Source organism: Cynoglossus semilaevis, chromosome 8 (assembly GCF_000523025.1).
Source record: "Cynoglossus semilaevis isolate Cse_v1.0 chromosome 8, Cse_v1.0, whole genome shotgun sequence".
Taxonomy (NCBI): domain Eukaryota; kingdom Metazoa; phylum Chordata; class Actinopteri; order Pleuronectiformes; family Cynoglossidae; genus Cynoglossus; species Cynoglossus semilaevis.
In genome coordinates, this window is record NC_024314.1 from 2,031,214 (window position 1) to 2,057,088 (window position 25,875).

The window sequence follows — 25,875 nt, forward strand, 5'->3', positions numbered from 1 at the left end:
TAATGACGCTTAATATCAGCACTTCAAAAGAAAGTTGGTGAACAATGACATCTACTGGTCAACTTAGGCATTTCCAAGAAACTGTTTTCAGATTTGTTTTATTTAATAAGTGATTGTTCGTCCTACAGTGAGCATTGACAGTTAAGGTAAGGAGAATAAAAAGTAAAAATAAATGTTACAAGACCAGCATCTTAGTGCTGAGGAACAATTGGAGAAAAGGTTAAAAAGGTATTGTACATTTTATAACTTTTATTATTTCTGGTGTTGTTTAAACTATATTAATTCCTTATTAATTCTCACTTTAATTTTAGTTGCTGAATAAACCGTCGTCAAATGAAAATGCAAATAAATATTAGTCTGCAGAGAAACCAGTGGATGATGCAAGAAGTCTTAGTAGTAAAGTGTTTATTACTAACTGGAATCTGATGTTTTATCCCGTGGAAGGCAATCTGTGGTTATATATACACGAACCCTGCAGCCTTACAATGAGAAGTTAATATTTATCTAAGAGAAATTGAAAGGCCGGTGAAGATAAGCAGTTCAGTCAGATTCTTTCTGGTGCTGCAGGTTGGAGCTGGCTGGTTTCTCCATTATTATCATCCTCATCACCATAACCACAACCACAACCATCATCAGCACCGTGTGTGTGGAGGGCAGCCGCAGCTATTCTCTATTCCAGCCGTCTGTGTGCAGGGGCTTGTCGGCCTCTATAGCGTCGCAACACTCGTCGCTTCTGCCGCGGCTGGTTTAGAGACTATCTGGAGAGGACGTTAACATGAAGACTTCGAAGAAAACAGCGTTAAGGTAATAACCGTGTAGTATTAGCATGTGCTGTTTGTCGGTACTCTGCTACTGCGGTTAGCTTTTACTATTGTGTCAGGTGAAGAGTGGACCTGTGTTCACTGGGCCATTAAAGCAGCGCGGACATTAAAATGAAACTGCTAAGTCGGATACACAAGTCCTGCTAATGTTACAGGTGTTAGGTTTGTACAGTGCTAAGTGCAGCTAACGGCGCGGGTGTTCCTTTATCTCCAGGACCCGTAACATATATTTTCAGCCGTCCGTATTTGTAAATGTCAGTTGATTTTATATAAATATCCGTAGTTGTAGGTAAGCAATTCCCCTTTAATCTAACATTAACAGTACTGACATCTGGAAAACCGCATCCTTGTTATGCATATTGTGAACAATGCGGCGTTCACCGGACGTACGGGGAAGTCATTAGAGCGTAGAGAAGGAAGTAACAGTAAAATATGGTATTCACTTTATGCCATGAAGTTATGGATAGCATACAAATAAATGTTTAGTTTTTAACTACGTAGACATGTTTAACCCTTAAGTTAATAATTTTGCTCTGCTTTTGTAACGGATCGCGCTTGGAGTTCATTGTTTCTTATTGACACTGAACGCAGCATTAAACCTCTACACGCTGGGAACATATGTAGCGTATCACAGGAGTCGAAGTGACACGCCCCGCCTACGTCTCTTATTAGCCAATGATTGTGGGCTAAAATTTAGGTTCAGTTCCTGTAGTCTAAAAGCACGTTGCTTTGACAGAGGAGAAAGCTGTTGGTCATTTATTTTTTTAATTACTGTTATATCTGTGACATTTTTTTTGTCATCATGCCTGGTGCAAGGTAAGAATGATACAGTTACTGGTTTTTCCACATAGAACACGTTTATTGTAATAACTGTGGTTGTATTAATAGTTTAACGGTTTTGGTAGTCTTAATTAAAAGCTGGTGATATGTGTGCCGTTTTATCGCATATAACTAACGTGACTGACATTTATGGAACTACCTCGTCATAGTGATTTTCTTCATAATAATTGGGTAAAATGTTGTAAGACAACTGTAGACTTTGACCACTTATATAACTACAAACACCTCCATAAAACGGTTATTACATTTCCATGCATGCATTTTTTTTTTTTTTTACAAATCTTTTTTTCATTACATCACAGCCCCAGATATGAGTCCATGAGTCTATTTGGACTTTTAGCCATCTCAATTGGTGTCTTTTGTTTCCTGCCACATGCAGTTTAGAGCACGTGCCAAAGGTCCACCATAATATGTGAAGCATGTGATTCTCATCATTTTTCATTAATTTTATTCAGGGAATCAGAAACAGAAGATTGTCTGTGTCATAGTGGTTGCTTGATTCCATCTGTCTAGTTGAGGTTTGCCTACAACAATCTGTTTTTGTCTCCTCACAGTGAAAACACTCTTTTTGGGATGGGAAATCCCTTGCTTGACATCTCAGCTGTTGTGGACAAGGATTTCCTTGACAAGTAAGCAAAGCAGATTTATTTCCCAGAAAATAAATCCTCAAGTACCTTTGAACTAAATCAAACCAAATTTCTAAACATTTTTAGGTTTGGCCTAAAGCCCAACGACCAGATCCTCGCCGAAGACAAACACAAACCCTTGTGAGTCACAGCTACACAAGAACACCACGTGCTGCTAATGTAATGCAAAGTGTGAGATTATATGCGACCTAATAAGGACCACGCTGGCTATGCAGACCCACTACTATCCTCTGGACAGTGTAGGCTGTGTGCCTAAAAATAGCCCAGTCATAAATTTGACCCCTGCTAACAGAAGTTGCAGAACATGACGCCCACATTTTCCCCGTCCTGAATTAGATCGGAATACATTGTTACCTATAGCAATATTATATTTTGATCCACTATTTAACTACGTGGTGTAGATAAATCTTTATTTGGTTCTCACTAAACATTGCATGCAAAGGCAGTAAAAAAGAAAAGTAAAATACCACGGTGCGTAAACAAATACTGGTAAAACAGAGAAAGCTAAGTTACAGTGGAGGGTTTGAACCGTGTCTAAGAACTGACTTGGGTTCATACAGTAGTGCAGTGATTGTCAAATGGCTGAATCCAGCCCACTCAACCGTCAAATCTGGCCCATGACTGGATTCTAAAATTGTGAGGATCGAAGAGAAATTATTTTGTTGTCCAAACAATTACAACATGTGAGAAAACAACAACTGAGACTAAAATAACTACCAGTAATCACCACGATTAATGACTACTTTATATGCTGTTAGATAAAATAATAATAATTAATATGACTTAACCTCATGCAGTTCCCCAAACTTTGATGTTGTATTAGGGGGCTTCGTTTTTGACATTCACACATTTACACCTTATCTGTTATATGTGTGGTAAACACATTGCTATGTGCTGGATACAGGGGGCACTTATGCAGTGGTATTTCGGGAGGGGCCGAGTGTGATTGTTTCATTGGCCGGCCGGTTTAAAAAATTGAAACCACATTGCTGTGATGACATGTCACACTTCAGGTCACACCTCTGCTGTGGCATATTATTGGCTCAACAGTATATATTTTAATATTCTATAGTACCCTGTCCTGTAATTAATTGATTTAAGGATAATTTTATAAATCTTTGGTTAGAGTATTTTTATAACAATTAGTACAATGAGTGATTCCCAATTTTAAATGCAGTAAATTATACTTCCACTACACTGCGTCACTTTAGGGATGGTGTTCTTTGAGTTGCATGCTTCTCTCTTCTCCTTCTTCAGCCATAGTCATCATCTGTTTGTCCAAGAAGTTCCACTCAGGTCTCATCTGACCAATTGAAAAGGTCCTGTAAGGTCATCCTTCTTCATCTTCTTCTTGCTTAAACTGGATTTTTCCAGAGCTCTAGTGACACTTTTGGCATCTTGACACCACACTTGACTTAGTGATTCACTCTGGACAAGGCAGTTACTGTATTCCAAAGTCATTACAGACAAATTGAGTGGCTCAAAGCCTCCTGAGTTTGACTAGTACGCCCTCAACTGTAGTTACAGATTCCTGAAAGAAAAAGGAAACACCGTTCCAGAATAACACAGCTTTGTTGACTCTATAGTGTAAATCTGTACATCAGGTTGTCTGTGCCTCACAGTGAGCAACCTGTCAGGTCTAGTTACTGGACAAAGGGACATGTGTGACCTTGGGCAGTAGCAGCAGCAGCAGCAGCAGCGGCACAAAGCCTCAACATCAGCACTGTTGTTTTCCTGCACCACAGAGGCAGCAGTATTATCTTTGGCCTAACAGACACCGTTCCCTCCACATTCTACACAAGGTCAGGGCAGGATTAACATGCAGCTTTGGTGGTTAAATTCCTAACACAATGCATTTTAATGCCCGCGTGCCCACTGACACCTCCCACACAGCTGCACTGAGGATGTAATGTTTGGTCAGTTTACGCTTAAAAAAACATTTCATGTCTTACACCCGTAATAACTGTTGCACTTATTGTGTGTCGTAGATGCAAAGATATGATTCTTTCTGCTGTTTTGTTTTTCGGGCAAGGCGGAAAACATTTCAGCGGTTGAAGTGCGAGGAGGTCGTTCACAAGGTCATTGATCCGTGGATGAGGAAGAACGCGGCTGAAGTGTTGTGACAAATCACATCATTAGTGAAAAGGCCACGGTGGACTTACGAGCGGCGGTGGCGGCAAACACCATTGTTGTGCTTATGAGTGTACAAAGTGTAACATGATTCATTTCTTTCCCGCATCACCCTGGTGAGGCAGAGATCATTGGATGCAGTGCACTGTGGCCATGCCCTAATTCAATTATCTAGTCACAGCAGAGCCCGTATAATCCTGTTGTGGCTGAGAAATTGCCTGCTGTACAGTAGAAACCATCAAGTTCAGGTTTAGTACTGACTGGGGACCTATTTATGTATTCTTTTTTTTTTTTCCTGAAAAAGTCTCTGCTATGTCTTGGACGCCTTCAGACGTAGTTTTAAACATTGAGAATTTGGCAGAAGCAGTTGATTAAAACATGTTGGCAGTACTTATATTGCAAGTAATTCTACTACTTTACTAAGGCAGGCAGATGAACACAATTCTCTAAAATGACACAGGCCACAAAAAAAAAAAAAAAGGATCGACCGCCCAAGAAAGAACAGCTTCCTCATGCTCCTTGTCGTGTAGCGATTAAAACACATACCATGTAACCGCAATGTTGCTGGTTCATTTCCTGCCGTAGACTTTTGACCACTTGTTCTCCCAGCATGTTTCACTGTAATAACAACCAAAGGCTAAAGAAAATATTTCCATCCATCCATCCATTTTCCGTTATCCGCTTATCGGTTAAAGAAAATCCAAATATTTTATAAATAATAAATAATAAATGACATCCACCTAAGATGACTTGTTTTTTAGCTTTTTCTTATGAGGTCGTCACTGTGCTTTGTGTTTCCATGCTGGTCGGTAGGCTGTTGTTGTTTTAAAAGGATATTGTTTTTTCAGATTTGCCTGTGTGGCTGTGTGTGAGACACCATTGTCATAAAGCACTCTCTGAACAGTGTGATGCCCTTCAATGCCTCAGATATCTTACATTTTTAGTCACTGCTGCCATCATGTGGTAGATAAAGTCCAAGGCTGTTGAACTTAATATTTATATAACCTTGATATTACTGGGTTACATGGCGATAAAGAGCAGTGAATGACTTAGTATTTCAATATTTACCTTAAATCCCATGCTCAACAAATTAATTCACAATTTTAATTATTATTATTTAATTCTTTTTTTGCATTAGTAATATTTTGCATTACTTTCAGCAATAGTGATGTTGTTGTTTGACCCTGTTGACCTCTCTCTCCTTGAGTTTTTTTTGTTTGTTTTATTTTTTCTAATTTTTATTATTGTTTTTAGCATTAGCATTCATTTGCAGTAAACGGGGATTGTACCTCTTGTTGCCAGCAGGAGGCAACAGTAGCCTGCTGTTCCCACCCCTCAGTCTCCAAAGGAAACATCATGTCAACATAATGAAAACACGCCTCCTTCTGCAGGAGATTATAATGTGGGCAAATAGACATTTTATTTCGGGATAACCAGGCATTACAGCTTCTTTTGTAGAAACACACAACATTGGATAAGGCACTGTCCTCCCAAACACCTCCTGGGCTCGCTTACTGTGTCATATTGGAGCTAAATGATTATTAGTGTCAAACCATTGAGTCACTCTTATTGAAAGTGAATTGTCACCTCAGGGGTGGGTAGGTGTTTCGGGGGAGGGAGGCGGGAATCAGCTGGCTTGTGAATATTACTCTTGCTCAAACATTTGTTTAATGGCTCCCTCTGTCCGATGATAATTAATTGTTTACCTTCTCATCTCTGGATGATGGCACGACTCTTTTCAGAGGTTGTTTGCTCACAGCAATTAAGTTCATCAAGTGCTCTTCCTCCTCCCTCTCCCTCCCTTCTTTTCCTCCCTCCCCATGCCTCCTTCTCCCTTTCTCCCTCTCCTTCTTTCACTGTGCTAAATGCAGATTAGCAGCGTCCCAATCACATCCAGAATGAGAGTAAACTCCTCATTATGCCGTGTGACCCTCCGCTGCATGAATAATTCAGGGATGCACTGTTAGTGGTTGGCTTTTATTAGCATTCTCAATGGTGAATAAAAAAGAGAGGGACGGAAATAAGGAAGGCAGGGAGGAGGGTGGGAGGCTGATATCACTGACAGGGCTGACTCAGGGGGATCAGCACTAGATTGAGACACACATCACACACACGCATCATCACACGACACAGGAGATCAGTGGAGGTACCTCTCCACTCACACACCCCACTGTCTGTGTACATCTCACACACACCCTGCTGCTGCTGCTGCTGCTGTTGTTGTCGTGAATCTCAATCTGCTTACTGGGCGTAAAACAACAAAGGCCTCTCTCACTGAGTACATGCTAAACACTCTGGCTCCTGGGTGTGCGTGTGATAGATTCTGCTCTGTAAACACACTTGACTCTCTTACCCCTTCCTCCTCCTCCTCCCAGCCCCCTGTTTTATTTTTATGGTTTTAATATATAACGAAGCGGCTCGTGAGTGTTAGAAACCCCCCAGCTGAGACTTCCTGGTGTGTCAGGAGAACAAGTGTGTACATACAAGTGTTTGTGTGTGTGTACGTGCTTGCATGCAAGCATGCGTGCAGAAGCTGCATGTGCCTGCCATGGTAACACTTCACTGGATGCACTCATGCTTGATTGAGTGTGTAGACACATTACTGCCCCCCCACCCCCCTTAAAAAAAAAATATTCCCACTTCTCTTGTATGTTGCCAGGGCTGAAATCGGCACTACAGTGCTTTAAACTCAGCTCAGTCATGGAGACGGGGGGTCAGACAGGGGCACATTAACCCCAAAACCCACCATTGTTAAAGGCAGAGGTCACTGGCCTGAATCTATAAGCCTACCCTCAGCCAGAGAAAGAAAGAGAGAGAGAGCGAGCAGAGATTAATGGCACTCAGCTGGTAATTGAGACATCAGAAACATGTTCATCCGCCAGCTGCACTGCTGTTGATGTTTTATTGATATGCATGATTTCAAACATTAGATGCGATTGCAGGAATCTGATGCACTCACCAGAGCTGCAGTCAAGTGTAAGGATTATGCATCTAGACCTGTTAAATTATTAAAAAAAAGAAAAAAAAAGAAGAAGAATTGCTCCTCAAATGCATAAATGGAAAAATAAAGCCTCTCATTTCCCCCTGAAGTAGTGCAAGCCTCTTGGCAGTTAAAGCACACATGCTGCATCATAAGAGATGGCTGATGCAATCTAAATGAAGGCCCGTCCTTGTTGGTGCTACTAATGTGTCCCTGTTGTTTGAAGGCGGCTGCCAGCAGGTGGTGCCAAACGGAAACATCAGAGTTAAAGGGGGTGGAACAAACGCTGTCCACGTCTCTGTGCATGTGGGCGTCCCACCGTCCCTCTCCTCTCCTCTCCTCTCCTCCCCTCCCCACCCTACCTCTCCCCACAACTCCCCCTTTTAAAGAGCATTTTCTAATTAAAATGTGGGTGTCTTAGCCAGCGCATATGCAGCATGTTCAGTTCAGAAAAGCACACTCAGGGCTATTTTTAGTCATTCTTTATTCCCCCAGCAGCCACACAGGAAAAGCCACTGATGCTATCAGCCCATATCCATGTAGGCTAGTTAGTGTACTGTCTGTGCTGATCATTTCTGCACAACAAGCCTGTGCGGGGGTAGAGAGGGGAGGCCTCACTGGTGAGCAGCAACACTCCCTGTGTATTTAAAGTTCACACTGGGCCATATGGTCCCCACAGTAGGGGGTGTTGGTGGAATTATTCACATGGAGCGCTCAGAATCACCAAGATCCTGGTATCAACCTCCAAGATAAGGAGAACGTCTCAAAGGCTTTGTGCTTGGGCTTCAAATCTCAGTCCTCGAGAGAACACCAGAAGCCTCAGCCTTGCTTACACACTCCCTCCTTCTCACTCTCTCTCTCTTTCTCTCTCTTTCTCTCTTTCTCTCTCTGATATCCTCACACAAACACGCTCCCTCTCCCACATCAACACGGCACAGAGTGACAAACGCTGCCACCCTCTGCTGCGCGAAAGCCAAAAACCTGTGACATTTTAGCGGAAATGCTATGAACTCATCCTCCGTGACCAGATTTTGCCCTTGTTGCCTAATCCTTGAGTGCATCCTAATTAAGCAGTACTTACTTAATGCCGACAAATGAGCTGCTGCTGCCAGGGCGGGTGGACGGGGCGATTATTAAAAGGATGCACGTTTATTGTCTGGGCATTCGAATGTAATTTCTCATCTATTATGACCATATAATTGGACGTTTATTAAATGTGCATTTGCTGAATATATAAATATATAAATAAATGAAAGCTCAGCTCAAAGAGCTGTGACACGTGTTTTGTAACCTGAGACCTGGAGGCTGAAAAGGGATGAACCTAAATGGATGGAGATAACCTGCGCCATGGTAATATTGCGCCGCTTTTTGTCCAAATCAACATTCATCCGACTGCTGCGGTCTATTAGAAGATGTCAGAGGACGGAAACATACCTCGCTCACAGTTTGAATCAGGGCTCATTTGTGTTCAGTACTTTTATGTGCCTTATTCTTTGCCATCTATTCCCTCACTGCTTTAATGTTCCACTGATAAGAATGTCTTATTCATTCAGCATTCCACACCAGTTGCTACACAGAGACGGAACGTGTGTGTGTGTGTGTGTGTAAGGAAGAGTAGGGGACTTTACAGGCGTTGAATGAAAAGCACATCTTTTTTCTGAAGGAGAGCATGAGCACGGTGGAAGATAATTATTGATTGGAAATAAGAAAAGATAAGGCTCAACCTTGAGCGGCTCGGCGGCAGCGCACAGAACAGAATAATTAATGAGTCCGTCTTGTGTCGGGACAAGCCTTCACAGTGAGACGAGTGTATTGATTTTAAACAGATAAACTGCGTAACCCTTTGTGAAGGGTTTGACAAACAATTTAATTGGCGAGGGAGGGAGGACAACAATATTCCTCAGCCTTTTCATCACTTCCTCAAACTGTTTTTTACTCTACACCTGACCTATGGAAACAATTACCGTACATCAGGTCCAGTATTGCCTGCAGACTACCAAGGAAGCTGGCTGTAGGATGTACACACACTGACTAGGGAATCTAATGGTGGGACCTGTCTCCACTCTGGACGCCAGTGTTGAAACTGGGCTTACCGAATCCCTTTAGCTGTGCTGGCCCCTCGCTGCTTCTGTCAGAGAGAACGAGAACGATGGGTCTGCCTGTTTAAATGTACCTGCCTGCTGAAGCCGAGGCAGAGACAATTTACTGTTCCTGTTGAGCCCTACTTCTGCCAAATCCCCAGGGAGAGCTGCACATTCCTCTCCCTTCTTCCCTCTGCCCTCGCCTGATTAGTGATAGGCACCATTTGATCATGTTTCCCTGCCTGTCCTTGTGATTTGTAAGCTGGTTTAACGTGAACGAGGCAATTAAATGAGGACGGACTCAGTGCAGGAGAGCGGGTGCCACGGTGATCATTAGCGATGAATTACCCCGGTGCACACTCAAACACTTGGGAGGACTTTCAGGCAGACCACTCCAAAGATCCAGATCCAATCTAGCCATTGATTAACGGAGACTTGTTCTTCCTGTGGAATCACTCGACGGGGATTTTAGGGCACTCATCCGGTCTTATTGAGATAGGCTAACATCAAAGGCGAATGGAGAGGGATTGGGTAAATGGGCCCGCCTTGCCCTCCGTGTAAGAGACTAAAGAGAGCAAATCTTGAGTTATTGCCTGGTGTAAATAATCTACTGACAGGAGGTGACAGAGGAACTCATGAGTCACTCAGGGCAGGGAACACTGTGTTTTAGAAGCTCTGATATTTCTCTCGATGTGAAATCAGCGGTGGGGGCTCAAGCTCCAGGAATGTAAAGAACTCAACGTCCCTGACTTTAGTGACTTGCACAACACTTTGAATGTGTTAATCTGATTTTGTAGCCTTGGCTTTTTCTCGCGTCCTTGTGATACAAAAGTTGCATTCATAAAACATTGCAGCGTGATTTGAATGTGATTGTGGACAAGGTAAATAAGTACATTCCTTTGGAATGAAAAAAAAAAAAAACAGCACTGTGCCTTGACCTTTTAACCAGAGTGTCAGGGGCAGTGGAATAAAAGTACATGTTGCATAACACAGATCACCCATACATGAGCAGTATGCAATGCATAGTTGGAATAGCTGAACAACAACATGACCAGGTTTTGAAAGAGAAGGTCACAGGCTGTGGACATTTTGTTCAAAACAATTTTCCTTTTCTCTGCTCCCTCCCGTGGCAGAGAGCACACAGGCTGCAGTAGATGGAAAGGGATTTTCTCTCCCTAAATGGCCAAGGGGGCCGTTTACGGTGTCACTACTAAGGGATCACATGATGTTTGAGGGTGCAAAGGTCTCCAGGCAGCTGCTCCATTTCGGATGGGATTTTCGAGGCGTCCAGGAGAAGGGCCTCATGCTGTCTACCCTGAAAGGTGGAGCAAATACTTTTAGAGAAGGGGGGAGTAAAAACACACACATCCTCACTAAGTTCTGTAGACCTTCATGTTAAAAACACCCACAGTGCCCAAATTCTTTCTTTGTCAAACAGTCATAACAGGTGTCTCAGGAAGGCTTTTTTTTCTCCCTAGGGTGAGCATATTTTACACTTGTATGGAAGTTTTTTCCCCCCCTTTTATTTGGAATATTCTGCCCTGAGTGGATCTCTTGCCCAGAGACATAATATGCAGAATCTTCTTTGAAGCAGTGACAGTTACTTTCACACTTGGTCAAAATTCAGCCATGCCTAGTTATATTCGATGTTGTACACCTGTGGCTGACTTAGGTTTGTAGACCCCGTGTGATTTGTGCACAGCTTTTCATTTTCTCCAGCAGGTGGATGGAAATGGAGACATAATTTACATAAAAACTCATTCCCTGTGTTTTCCAACTTTTTTTTTTTTTTTAAAGAACCACGTCACATATTTTATATATCAGAAATATCCTATGGCACACCACCAAGTGTGATAAGTTTATTGAATGGATGTCTTCAAAATGACTGCTAAACTAATCCTTTGCAAAGCAGGAAGTGAAATTCCTGCAGAAAACACCACCCTGAACATTCTTTGTCCCACTTAAATTGGCCCACAGGATAATAATTGAGTTATACCGTGGTTTAAATTGCCGGAAATTCCTTAATGCTATAACTCTGAGCATCGAAAACAATGTAAGGTTTGACACTGGCTGGAAGTGTTTTTGTTTAATCCTTAAAGAGGAAGCATGAGCCTTTATATAAGAAGTGTCTCATGGGATACCAGAAGCCTTTTCTCACCAGCCTCTCGTAGTGTACTCACCTAATTTAAGAGCTGAACTGCACACCGCACCAGTGGGAATGCCATGGAACACCTTATGTTTCCCAACCCGATTGACTTTTTTTTTTTTCTTTTGTTACCCGAGATGCAAATGCACTTACAAAAGGACAGTCTTCAATTTACAGTGGAGGGGAGGAAAAGTCAGGGACCTCCTAATGTGTTGGGTCCTCTCAACTGCAGTTAGGTCAATTTCCGTAGCAGAGTGGACATGTTTGTACCCCCCCCCCCCCCCCCCCCCGGGACGCTGTTTGTGCGAGAGAAGTGGAAAATACACATTATTCATGTTCACAGCTCCCCAGATAAAGACTCTATTTCGCGGCATAAACCGGCTTTGCATCACGTTACGCGTACGCGTTGGCGCTATTGATGTTTGAAACCGCAGCATGATGGGAAAATACAAAAATAATAGAAACTCCTTCAGTTTTTTTTTTAACCTCCCTTGACTCAAGAGTGTTCCTTTGGTTTGTGTTTGAAAACTCAGCGGTTGTTTACTCCTTATTCCCCAGTGCCATTTCTGTTTCCTTGACTCATTGTGTTTAGTCTGTTGCAGTCATTCCTAGACTTTGCCGTACGGTTCGCACTTCAAACGTTTCATCAGACGTGATTGCTCCCCGAACACCGTGTCAGACTATAGGAGGGTTTGTACACAAGGAAAATGTAAATTTCTGCTTTGACACAAAACATCACTTCTGTAAAAACAAATGAATCTATTTCTCTTATTAAATATTCATCATGTTTTGTTCACTGTTACAACTCATTTTGTTGAAATGTTAATTGTTTTATATTGGTTTTTTTTGTTTTTTGCATATATTTTATTCTGTGGTAGAAAGATCCAACATCCAACCTAAAATTCTGCTTTTCCATTTTTAGAAATGTATACAAACAAACCTCAGTTCAAATGATATAGAGATGAAGAGGAGTAAACAAGGAGTATATGGCAGAGTTAACACTCTGCTCCATAAAAGATCATATTGATTTCACTCAGAGATTCTCAACAAAAGAATATTGAACTATATGATTGCCAAACTATTCACAGTAATGCTAAAGTGTGGGAATAAAACTATAAGACTGTGTGATAGTTAGACCAAATGTTTTACATAAATGATGGTTCCATAGTGTAGCGGTAGTAGTCCTTGGTTTGATTCCCAGGAGAACCGCATACTTTACTTTGTTGCAGCTGCTGTTTGGGATCAATGAAGTTCAAATTATTATTATTAAAAATATATTTTTTTTTTTAAATGTTTACCAGTGTATGCTAAATTTTATTGACCATCAGTTTCATTGTCTTTGACAACGATCTCTGATCCTAATCCTGCACACGATATCCTATCTTTAAGTCTTGGTACTGGCATTAGTGTTGCTACAGACGCAGATCCAGAACAACAGTAAGAATCACACAGAGCAGTGTTGTTTCTGTATGATAATCATGTTTGTTTCTGTTTTTCTGTTCCTCACCAAACCCTTAGAGACACGACGAGAGCAAGAGAAAGTTAGGCTTAGTTTGTGAGCAGACACGGTGGATCATTAGATTCGCTTGAAATTCTAGTTCTTTCCGAGCAAAATGGGATTATAATACTGAGTTCTTTTTAATTTCTTTCTTTGGTAAATATGTGTGATCTTTTTTAAAATATTGTTTTAACGCAGAGCGATGTCGGCGTAATGTGCCGTTACTGTAACACAGCACATTAACACAAACAACATTAACATTATTATATGATTGTCTTATTAGCAGCATGTTACACCAAGATTGATATTTAAGCACTGAATAATTTTTTGTAAAGTATGCAAAATGTGTTGTAAGAAAATTATTAAGCATATTTAATCAACATTAGCACCTTAGCATTAACCATATTAATGGCAAAATACATTCAAAGTGACCATTATATAGCAACATATAGTATTTTAAACACTGTACGCTGTATCTCATTAGCTTGTTGTCTTTGTGTTTTTTTTTTTCCACATATAGGTTTGAAGAAATCATAAAGAGGAACAACGTGGAATACCATGCCGGTGGCTCAACCCAGAACTCGGTGAAAATCGCTCAGGTTAGTTTAGCCGGGCCCACTGCGGCGAGGCTGAATGTGTTTTGAATATACTGTGGTATGCCTGTAACCTTAGATTTGTCAGCCTGGCAGCCCTGGGAATACGGAGCATAGCTGCACAGCGAGTTGACACATTACAGATTTAGGTGTTGTGAATTCATCAGGCCTGCCACAGAGAGAGAGGGAGGCTGGAAGAATTCATAATATTTGCAGTGTTATGGAGCTGGCCTAATTTCCTCAGACGCATCAAACATCAATTAGGGAGAATTACAACGAGATGCAATTAACATGTCACAACAAATTACATTAAACAAACGCTGATCTCCTCACTGGCTGTTAGACAGCTTTTGAATATTTTAAAGAGTAACTGGTGATTGTCCAAATCTGAAATGGCATCTAAACTCGTGAAGATTAATCACTAGACTTTTTTTTTTTTTTAAGTGACTGCTGCACGTCTGTGAATTTGACATGCAGTGATTAGCTGCTGATAAGACTTTGGTCTGCTCATAATAAACAAAAGAAAAAGAAGCGGCATCCAGCTGAAAAATAATTTTCTGTCAGGGAGGAGAGGGGAAAAAAAAGACAAATGCAGATGCTAATTGAGAGGCTGATGTTTGTGGAGGCGACGACTCTTTAGTGTGTGTGTTTGGGGGGTGAGGGGTGCGGGGGGGAGGGTGGTATTTGCACATGTCAGTGTGCACGGTGTGTAGAGTTCCTGTTTGTACAAGTGTGCTGGTGTTTGTGTGTCTTTAGCACAAGATGGATACGCAGAGAGGGGAGAAGAAAGCAGGCGTGCCCTCAGGCTGCCACCATTTCCATTCTTTAGACAGTAAACATCCTCTGAAGAGAGACACATCGCTCCGCACATCCATACAAACACTCTCTAATTATCAATATCACAAGCCCTCGCATCAACTTCAGTCACTCCCAGACACTGGCTGCCAACTTCGTGTTATTCTTTGGGCATTTCTTCCTCCGTGTTCTCCGTTACAGCTGGGGGGTTTTTTTCAGAGGAGTTCTATAACAAACTTGCGAAAAATTCCTTCCTAGTCATTACACAACCATAAACTGCAGGTTTGGTTTGGTGTCCCTCAGTTAGGACCCAGCCCTTGACACAGATTTCTCAAAGTTTTATTGAAGGAGACAGTGACGGACCTGCCCCCAAGGTGTGTGTCAACTCCTCCGGGAAATCAGATCAGATTCTTATTCCTGTGCTTTTTTTGGAAAAAGAGCTGTCATGGCCTCTGTGCCATGTGAGAAGCATTCTGTCAACTTAATTGGTCTAATAATGGCATGGCAGACCCCCGTCAAATGTTAGTCGGCTCTGTTTATTTGGATATTTACCCCCACCTCTACGGTGCTGATGTGGAGCCAATTGTGAAACGCTCAAGATAACTGGCATGTTCTGTCCCGCTCCCAACAGTCTGACAAACACTTTCCAGTCAACATACACCTCCGTGCATGGACCTTTTGCGCATTTCATTCTCAGGTGAAGGTGTTTTTTTTTTATATATGTATATGTAAAATGTATAATGCATATCCGGCTCCTAGATTATCACAATGTGGCTCCAGCAGTATGTGAAACTTCAAACCCGGCTGTATTGTGAAAGCAGAAACCTTCAAACACCAATGATATGCGCCACAGTTCTGCATCCACATCAAAGGGCCCGACGACTAAATGAGATGCTCGATCCAGGGCAGGTTTGCCGGGGAGCAGCAACGCCGCTGGAGGAGAGAGAGGTGTTCAGAGGATTTCCACTGGAATCGCTGCACATGCTGGGAAAGCCCAGGGTGCAGCAAGATCAATGCCTTCGCCTGTAGAACTCGTACTTTCCTCCAAAACCCAGCCGCTCCATCAGAGGCTGTAATAGGTTAAATACCGCTGCTACGTCCTAGTTAAGATTTCTGCACTATCAAGGAAAACCTAAACCGCGGCTTTGGGAAGATACAGAATCAATGGTAATGGGATTTAGTCAAATGAGAATTGAACAAGCGAGAGCTTAGATGGATAAGTGTTGTTTTCATCTAACAGTTGTCTCTGGCCCTCTGTTTGATCCGAATCATCTGCAGCACAGTTTGTTCCTCAGGAGTGGTTGCACAATAGACTGTTTCCAGTTCTTGGACATGGATTTGTTTTCCCCGTTTTCAATCCGTTTTGCTTCTTGTCAATAGTTGTTAAATCAAGCAAGCCCAGGTCCTGAGGTTCAGTAGATACATCATTGCATTGACGTGAACTGTACTCGGCTGTGTTTTGTCTCACAAGACAGTCGAGCATCTGAAACTATGTTTCATTAGTCATTTATTTTTCTTCTTATTTATCGGATATCTGTTAAAATCCTACATGTAAACCACAGCATGGCTAAACAACAAAGTAGCATCTTGTGGTGTGCAAAAGGCAGTCAAAAAAGTACATGTTTAGTAACTTGTCTGGGTAATAGGCCTGGCATTTTGTTCACATACGTTAAAGAAGCCGCCTTGCTGAGGTCCCTGACTATCATTGCAGCAAAAGCATCAACAGAAGTACATGAGGTGTTGTAGTCTTTGCCCAGGCTCTACCAAACAGTGTGCCCTGAGGGGGCGTCTGACAGAAAGACTCACCTGGTGGATGCTGCAGAGCAGTGAAGTAACAAAGACCAGCCCTGCATTCTTTTACTCACATACAGTGTCTCACATCAAAGGGGCGTCTGCTCAGATACATCGCAGCTCGGAGTCGGCCGTCATATGTACACTTTTGGCCGTTCGCCAAAGTCTGAGGGGGTGAAAAACAAGAGTGGATTTTTAGTGGGCAAGCGCTGAAAAACCGCAGGGTTTATCACAGGTGACACAGTCTGAGGTGGTGGGTCGAGGGAGAGCAGATAGTGGTTGTTGCACTGGAGGGCTGCGTCAAGAAGCTCGGTCAATTCATTTAGCCATTACATCAAAGTCCTCCAACTGCTCCTTGGGGCCCTTAGATTGAAGTCTGAGTAGAGACAGACTCATTGGGAGTTATTGCTGCTCCCAGGGAAGTAGATTCTACTCAGAGTGCTTGGTGTAAATCGTGCATTCTCATTATGATCCCCACAAATCAGCACCATTGACATTTTTTATGTCTTTACTCTGTAAGCAGCCTTTGTAGCGTTCCACCAAAGGGGAAAATGCACTCCGTGCAACTGCCTCGGCTTTGAACGTGTCGAGTTATGATAAAATATGCTTCCTTGCTTTTATTTAGATTTCATGTGGTGTTTTCACTCAACATCATTAATTCTCTGTGAGGTCTTAATTACTGTTTAGAACGGTGAAGCTTTTGGAAAATGTGCTGTCTCTGTTATGGTTTTGATGCCTGTTTAACATTTCCTCAGACTTGGTCAATCGTAGAAGGGGTGAATGGGGCCCAGACTTGGATGTTGGCTTAGAGTTCCTAATTGGAAACGCATGTGGAGCAGCGCTGCTCAAAAGTTGTATTTAAAAAACAGAAAAAAAAAAAAAAAAAAAAAATCCCACAGCACCACTTGACTTCACAAAAAGACCTCACTCGCTCACATTTTGCACTAGAACTGGGTTTGATGTCTCATAGAAAGGCATTGACTTATTTCTTCGGGGTGAAAATATTCCATGACCTAATGTTTGGCTTTTACAGCTCGTTTTGTTAAATAAATAAAGAACAGCAGCTCGCCTCTCTCCGAACGGGCTACATGAAGAAATACCTACGTCTGGTACCACTTAGAGAAAAGAGGATAGTTAAGGAGAAAGAGTGGAGCTTTTGTGTTCAAACCGTGCCTCAACTTTCACAAGGATGTGCTTCCATATTAAAAGAAGGCATTCAGGATTTTACCGTTAGATTCATTCTCCTTGTTTCTTTCTAGTTTATCTTTGAATGCCAAGACAAACGTCCTTTGTCGGTAAAAACATTTGAAGTGCCTTTCACACGTTTGAGGGCTCGGCTGTTCTTCGACTTTCTGAGGAAGAGCTCCAACATTGTTTTTTTGTTTTGAACACATTGAGGGAGCTCGTAGTTTGCAGTCGCATAGATCTAGAGAACAGCCGGGCCGACGAGAGCGCACTAATGACCGATTAAGTCCAGAACCATGGTGGGCCTTTTGAGTTTAACGCCGCAGAAATAAACCGTCTCAAGTATGTTCCTGTTGTTAAACCGAAAGCCCCCTTGTTTGTTTATAGACAGGTTAATTGCCAGACCACTGTTAGCGCACGCTCAGAGCTGTTTTATGGCACGGGGTTCTTGCCGTTTCCTTTCCATTACGAAACAGTGGAAGGTCACGGTCTGTCTGTGAGAGATGCACGAAGCCAAATAGATTGTCTTTCTTCCCTTCTCCGTGTCTTTCTCACTTGTATCTGGGTTCACTCTATACCTTCCAGGTGTTCAACTGTGCGCTTGAGGGTGGGTTGGGGGCGGGGGGCGCCCCATTGTTTTCCTCTGCACCAGCAGCAGAAGCGAAGGAACGCCTCATTCGCTTTGATGAGTGATGTGTTCATGCCTGGGCTTCAATGTCACCCGCCATGAGGCAGCTGTGAAGACGCAGCTCACGTTTGTGATACCATTTACTCAATGATGAAGTGGGGAGATGCCTGTTGGTTCCTCATCCACCTCCCGTTTACACACACACACACACACGCACGCGCCAGAACACCCAGCGTCTGAGTGAGCCTGTGTTTTTACCACCTCAACTGGAATTGTGACTGTATGTCACAGCTAATGCTAGTGTGCATTAACTCGCCCGCTCTGTGATCACAGTGATAAAGGTTGACTGAGCAATTATGCGCAGCTTTTGTCGACACAGGAATTTGATATCAGCCGACAGCCCTGCTGTGTCACGCCTCTTTCCGTGTGCTTAATCGACTCAGGCTTCCATACGAAAATAATTAGTTCGATTCTCATATACACTTACTCGAGAGGAAAATGCTAATAAAGGTGACATCTTCCAGTCCCCACTGAAGTTAATTTGCCGTCAAATTTGCAACTTAATTTAAGCTGCCAAAGGGAAGACGTGGGGAGTAGATTGTAACTCATAAGTATGCATTGCAAAGATTGTTGATTAACACTGAGGACTCCAGAGACGGGTTCTCTCAGGGTGTATCAGCTGGCCTCAGAGGCTGCCAGTGGAATCAGACACGTTTGTGTCCTTGCTCTGAGTCCTTGATTGCGGGCTGAGGAAGAGACTGGCCGCACCACCGGTTTGCTAGCTTTTATGCTCGGCTGTCGTGCAGCTCTCCAAGCTCCGCACCAGCTCTAAGTGAAATCTGAAGGGATGTCTGGCAGCGCTCTCATGTCAAACTGCACGACTATTTTGTCCAGGTCACTTCTTACGCCTGTCATGTCGCCGGCACTTGTGTGTTTGGTTTCACAGGCAATGAAAAACATGAGCTTCCATGGCTGTGTAACGGTCTGAAATCCCTGCAGACAATGGCTCATTAAACTGACCATTGTTTGGAATCGCCGGCTGACACAGGTCAAGTAACCGATGAATAAAAGAATGATTGTGTGTTTTACACAAGCCTTCTACATTTTGGTATGATTACTGAGTGATGCCCCTCTCTCATATTTCCCCGCAGAATGTCTGTGGCAGCAATATTTATTTGGCACATTCTCTGCGTGCTCCCATACTTGTGGTTAAAGTGTTGCATAGCAACTGAGAAAAACAGCTTTAAATATTTGGTTAAAAAGGTTCAAAGAAAATAAAGAACAGACTGCAATTACTGTTCATTTCTCCTTAGTTCAAAAGTTTAAGGAGCTGTCGTATTTTGCCAAGAAATAAATGAAATACCAAATTGGGCTTTGTGCTTTCTTGGGGGAAAAAGAAAAAGATAGTGATTTGCCTATTTTTAATATTGAATTCTTTTGTGTCACTTCAGTTATTCATCTTTGGCTGCTTTGTTTATGGATAAATGCTGGCAGGTGTCTGCACCACTGCTAATTCACAACTGTTTTGGAACAAAGCTCAAGGTAGTTTTTCAGAGTGAATTTCAGCTCACTTTTAAAGCCAGACTGAGTTTATACCTGTGACAGGATGGAAAAATGTGTAGGTGAGTGCAAATTTGAAGTGATGTGCCACTGGAAAACGGATGGGGATGGAGCGACGGGGATGGGGGCGCGTGTGGAGAGAGGGTAGGCTGGATGACGCACAGCAGGTGACAGACAGACACTAATAGTAATGGCTCTTATCAGTGCTTCGCTCGCTCCCTCTTTTCACATGGGCTCTGACATCCTCCTCCTACTCCACCCCCTCCATCTAGCAGGGGGTGCTGGGAGCTCGCTGGGTTGTGCAGCCCGCTCAGACGGAAAGAGCCTGCCAAACACCGATCCCCTCACATATAAATTGCATCATTAACATCGCCTAGATTATTCCAAGCTCTCCCACAGGGTTTATGGCAGCACCGGCTCAACTTAACTATTTGACTCAGTGAAGACATTCAGGTTTTTCTGTGTGAGCTGTGCACAGATCAGTCACAAAGTGCACCAGCCCTTTTTCTCTCTTAAGGCTTTAAACAAATCCAGCAGAAATGTGTCTGTTTTGCTCCACACCAACAGGCTTATTTTGGTGTAGTGTTCTATATTCTCTGTCCCGAGCTGTCGAAACTACATCTGTGCCTTGTCCTGCATGCTGACGGCAGGCAAGTTAGCAAATATAGTGCAGTGGCTGACACAAATTTCCACCGTAATGACGGTGATACTTCGATACATTCGATAGCAATGTAAAAATGTATGTATGATCACATGTACAATTATTGAATATTGAGCGAGGAAATCCTTATCATATGGACCGATATTATTCACAACAATATACAAAGCAATATTTTGAGTTGGGAGAATTTTACTCAATGAGATCAATTTAGTACTTATTGTGGAGGATAATTGAATTTAGAATATTTTTTGGCCAAATAATTTCTTTTCAAACGTTAATTTGTGGGGTTTTTTTTTTCCCCTAATTTGTTTCACAACTTTTTTTCCCCTCAAATATATGAGCATCGTGTTATGAAATTATAGATGGAAGGCTAGATTGTAGTGTAAGCTGCATTAACTGACAATCAAGAACGATAGAACTGCTTTTCTCACAGATCATTTACCTTTTGACATTCAGACTGAAGGGGTCACAAGACAGCTGGAGCCGGTCACTGTTAACATATGGCAAGCTGGGCCCATTTCATCAGGTCATTAGCATGGCACAGAACTGATGTAGAGAGAAAAACAACCGTCCACGCTACTTTCACACCATTGGGCAATTAAGACTAATAGTAATTACCTTCAGAATATACTTAAGGGAGATTATTTACATGAAGGTTTTTACGGCGCACTAAACTGAAACAGTTCTTGATTCAGTGCAGCTAATTGTCCTTTTAAATTATGTAAGACAACCCATGATCCTTTGCTCCTCGGAAGGTCCTTAAGCCCAGCTGACATGTGCAGTAAAGCTGAATGGAGCTTCCTCCTAAGATCACTGGGCAATTAACACCGTAATTACTACTTAAGGTGGAGGTTAAGCTCGGAGTTAAAGGTTGGAGCAGCAAACATTTTTATATGATCCTCTTACTCTATTATCCTTCCTCACTTCTACAAGGTTTTACCTCATGGGGAGAATACATTACACAAAGCCCCTTGGCAATTACTCCTGAATGAATACCCTGGTAGTGTACAGTTCATATGATTAATCTGGAGTCCCCTCTGCCCCTGTCCAACCGCAGGCTTGGCTCTGCTTACCATGCAAGTTTAATTTTCACCTGAACAAATGACTCCTTTAGACAAAAACTGCCAACCTTTTACTTTTACGGGCTGCCTGGGAGAAGATAAAACACACACACACGCACACACACACGAGAAGAGGAGACAGAAAGCACCACCTTTTGCAGTTATAACATACACTATATCTCAGTAAGGAGGGGGAAAAAAGGGTGGGGTCAGAGTTGTTGCAGTGTTTGGGGGCAAAGGAGGGCATTTTTGGTGGGGTATGTTTAATAGTGTTGAATAAAAGAACATTTATTTTTGTGCTCTGGTCTGTAACAGCCTCAGGAAATAGCTCAGTCTCTTGATCGGGAGCAAATCCTATTAACTTACAGTGCTCTCACTCAGGGTAATGGGCTCCACCTCCAGACTTGGGAGTGCACTTTTCCCTCTGACACATTGATACTAGTGTCTGGAGGGCTTGGCATTGGGTAGTCTAACACTTGGGCAGAGACTAATCAAGTCAAACAATCTGCCCGGCTGGAGCAACATGGAGTGAGGATGTTGATATCCAGCGAGTTCATTCAACAGGCCCCTTCACACGTCCCTAACCCAATAGCAAAGGATCAGTGCACAGGATCAGTTCAAGATCAGGTTATCCGAGCCCCTGAGAATTGTAAAGTGATCCCTGAGCAGCTTTTGCTTTCTCAGGACTGATCGGAGCTGTCGGCTCTCTTATAGGCTGTTAGAGCCAGGGCCAAAGGGAGCTCCTAGGGTCCCCATTTATTTCTGTCCAGCAGGGGAAAGCTGTGTGAGTGTTTGCACTGTACGTGTGTGTGTTTGGCGGGTCAAAGTGAGCAAGAGAAACTCAATTTACAGTCTGTGGGTAACCGCCGTCCCCGAAGCTAAACTGTAGAGAAACACCAATATCTTTTAGTGAAAACATTGGAACCTCTGGTTTATTATTTTCTGTCAGCAATCTGATGTTTCACAAATGGCTGCAGTTAGTTTAAAACAGCCTTATGCTGTAATTAGCCTACTGTGAGAACCTCGGGAGGAATGGAAGCACTATATCAAAGCTGTACTCCTCCAATTAAGAGACTGAAAATTGCTTTTGTGAGTGGCAGATGATTTTTTTTGCTCTGCTTAAGAAAGCAGAAAATTGCTCATTTCCACCCACATCCCACATGTCTGTTAGAGTCTCGTCACCTCTGGAAACACCTGAGACGTGTCCCAAACATGACCACATTTGATGCTACGCGACTCCACTGATGGATCACCTCAGCTTGGACCTGCTCATAAATCCATGTTCAATGGCATGTTCTTCTGCTGTCACCATTACCCCTTGTGTCTGCTGTCACCCAGCTGTCTTATGTCTGCAGAGTTACAGTGTGCACCTGTCAGGGACAATTTACGACTAGCAATTTGTTGTGCACCATGGGACTTTCAGTTTCTTGGGAATTTTTTTTTTTTTTCTGTATTTGTTACATTCACAGACCATATGTGTGGTCAGTACTGGTCTAGTCAGTATCTTCTGCCTTCATGCTAGTTTTAGTTACTGGGGTGTTTTTTTTTAAATAAAGGTACATAGTGATGTTAATGAAGACTTGGGATGTTAAGGTTAAAGCTTTTTTGTTGATATTTTGGTGGGCACAGTGCAGTCCAGACAGCAAGTTATCTTTTATTTGGTGATTATTTGTTACCGGTTGGATTTCAATAAATAGTCAGCTGCTTTGTTCAATAAAACAAAAAGAATTGAATGCACAGCAATTAGATATTTGTACCACGCCATTGTTGCACGTCTGTGCTGCTGCTGCCTGTGCTCTCGAAGAGCATTATGGTCCTTAAGAGCAGGGAAAGTATTACATAGACAGCCTCTCATGTCAAACGAGGCGAGCTGATTCACTGAATACAGACGAGGCTCCCACCACATGTTCTCCTGCATGTTGGGGGAGCGGCGTTAACCTTGTTTTGATTTGAATCTCCTTAGCAATTAAGATAATATGTTGTAATTAGAATTTTAATGTACTGCTGCGAGATTTTTGATAATTACACAGAATTCTCTGCGGTGATTTCCCCCTTTCCCTGCTTCTCTTTGCAGATGAATTCATGGCTGATTAGATCGCTACTGTAATCAGATTTGAGTTGCATTGTAAGACATCTTCCCACATGTCTCAGTCAAGCTGGGTTACGTAGTCTAACGGTGAAGCCGGTACTGTGATTTCACCTCTGTTTGATGAGGAGTTTAAACATCGCGCCTCTGCAAGCAGCAGGTTCCTTCATGTCTGTGGTGATGTGGTCATGTGAGCAGAGAATCTTCCAGGTTCCTTAGGTTGGTTTGTGTGTATATATATATACAGTATATGTATGAATGTATGTGTATGTATATGTATATATGTATGTATATATGTGTATATGTATATATGGTTGTGTGTATGTGTGTGTGTGTGTTTATTTCTATATGTGTTAGGGCTGTCAAACTATTGTTATTTTTCTAGATTTAGTCCAAAATACCTTTCTATATTTCCTTTAATTGCTGTCATCTCCGCTGCTTATAGATTTCAGACTGACCTCTATTTATATCCCAGATTTGCATGGTAAGTTAACGGCGCAGCGTCAGGAATAGTAATGGAAGTTAGTCTGTTGACAGGTGAGAAATATCTTGACAAGTAATACATAGCGCAGCAGAGGGATCTCATTTCCACAGAGTGTAACGAGCAGATACCAACACTGATGTCAGCCAAGAACATGATATGCACATAAAATTCTAATATCACATCCTCCACCATTGTTCATTTTCACCATCACATACATACATATATACATATATATGTGTAGGTTATTTATTTGTGTGGATCACTATACAGTAAATGATTATTTCAATCATTTAAAATTAGTTTAAACTATTCTCTCAGAGGCTCTGGTTTACTAAAAAGTATCTGTGACAGTGATTAGGTTATAGTGCGGGAACAGTCGACAGAACAGATGTGACCCACCTTCCCAGAACACACACACACCAACAAACAGAGTCACATCTCTGACAATCTGTTCATCTTGTGTTTCATTCCTCAGACATATGAAGGTGGGAAAATGTAGGTCTTCAGTTTAATTAATGTTTTATATCTGGCTATTCTGGTTTATGTTGCAGACATTATTGTACACATTCCCCAGTGCCGCGCTGTGAATGGTCCACATGATGTATATTTTATCAGTATTATTAACTGTGTTTGTTTGTTGTGTCTGTGCCTGTGTTTTCACAGTGCTGTTTTCTAGCTGCTTGTTTTCATTCAGCACCAGACAGCAGCCAATATTCCCCTTGGCCTTTTCACTACAGTAATACAAACCAGTCAATATTGGCAGGAGTATATTTTCCCACCGCCATAGTATCAATACTTGAGGACGATAACAGAGGCCAGGGTAAATGAGCGGAGATGTGCAAAGAAAAACTAAACCTGAGACCTCTTTGTGATGCGAAATTGGCCACCACAAAGGAATTAATGACGGATCCTTCCAGCATAATTGTCTAATTATGCTGGGCAGATGGGGCACTGCTTTAACTAGGACACATTGTGCTACCTCTCCAGACTCTCCACAACAAAAGGCAAACCAGTGTGACAGCCTCTTCAGCAGTGAGTGGGAGGGAGAGTGAAAGAAGAAGAAGAAGAAGAAGAAGAAGAAGGAAAAAGATGGAGAGTAGAGAAAAAGAGTCAGAGGAAGAGGAGGGGTGGGAGAGAGTGGGTCTGTCACTGAGCCATTCCTCCACTCGATATGTTACCACAGAAACAAATGCATGGTGTAAACACTGCGTGGATCACAGCTCCTTGGAGGTGAATCACTGCGGTGTAATGAGGTTGGTTTACATGCTGCTTCTCAGCTTCCCACCCAGGCTAACTCAATACTTAAACCCTCTAATTAAAGGGAATCGGCCACTCGATAATTGATCACATTGGTTGCCTCAGCGAATGCCATCACTGCAAGACTCCACGCCACTGTTTATTAGAGCTGTCTGCTTGCTTTGTCTCCTGGGAGGGAAAAGGGAGATGTTCCAGGGCAGGGGGCTAGCCACGGATGATGCTAAGGTAAACACGTGAAGAAATGCACTCTCCCTTCTTAAACAACCCTGAGAAAAAGAACAGCAATAAGATAATACCACCATTTTAGTCCTGCGCCTGTGTCAGATGCAACACACAACAGTACACAAAGTAATTCCGAATATAAACACTGCAGCTCTGGGAAAGAATTAATTATAGTGGTGTAAAAGGAACCTGTGGCTCGACCTCTAGCTACAGTTAACTGAAATGCTCTTTTTTATAATGCTCAGATATGATTGGGGTGACACAGCTACGTAAACACATTAGCGATGTCCAAAGGTTACGTTGCTGAAACAGACAATTCAAAAATAGACTGATATTCACAATTAGCATTTGAACTGTAGTGTTTTTGTTCAGTTGCACTACTCTGATTTCCAAGAGTTAATGTCAAATA

The 25,875-nt window shown here is 42.4% G+C and overlaps 1 protein-coding gene across 2 annotated transcripts in view; it reads left to right on the forward strand.

Moving 5' to 3' along the window:
- Positions 1-499: 499 nt before the first annotated feature.
- The window catches only part of adkb (adenosine kinase b), a 105,432-nt gene continuing 80,056 nt past the window's right edge, over positions 500-25,875 (forward strand). Inside the window, exons 1-4 of one of the 2 annotated variants that reach the window (XM_008313882.3) lie at positions 500-804; positions 2,216-2,290; positions 2,375-2,428; positions 13,664-13,742. In XM_008313882.3, the coding sequence (XP_008312104.1) occupies positions 776-804; positions 2,216-2,290; positions 2,375-2,428; positions 13,664-13,742 (237 nt within the window). In that variant the 5' untranslated portion in view covers positions 500-775. Of the gene's footprint in view, positions 805-1,488; positions 1,638-2,215; positions 2,291-2,374; positions 2,429-13,663; positions 13,743-25,875 lie in introns of those variants that run through there. The other variant, XM_008313883.3, reaches the window with a different exon arrangement.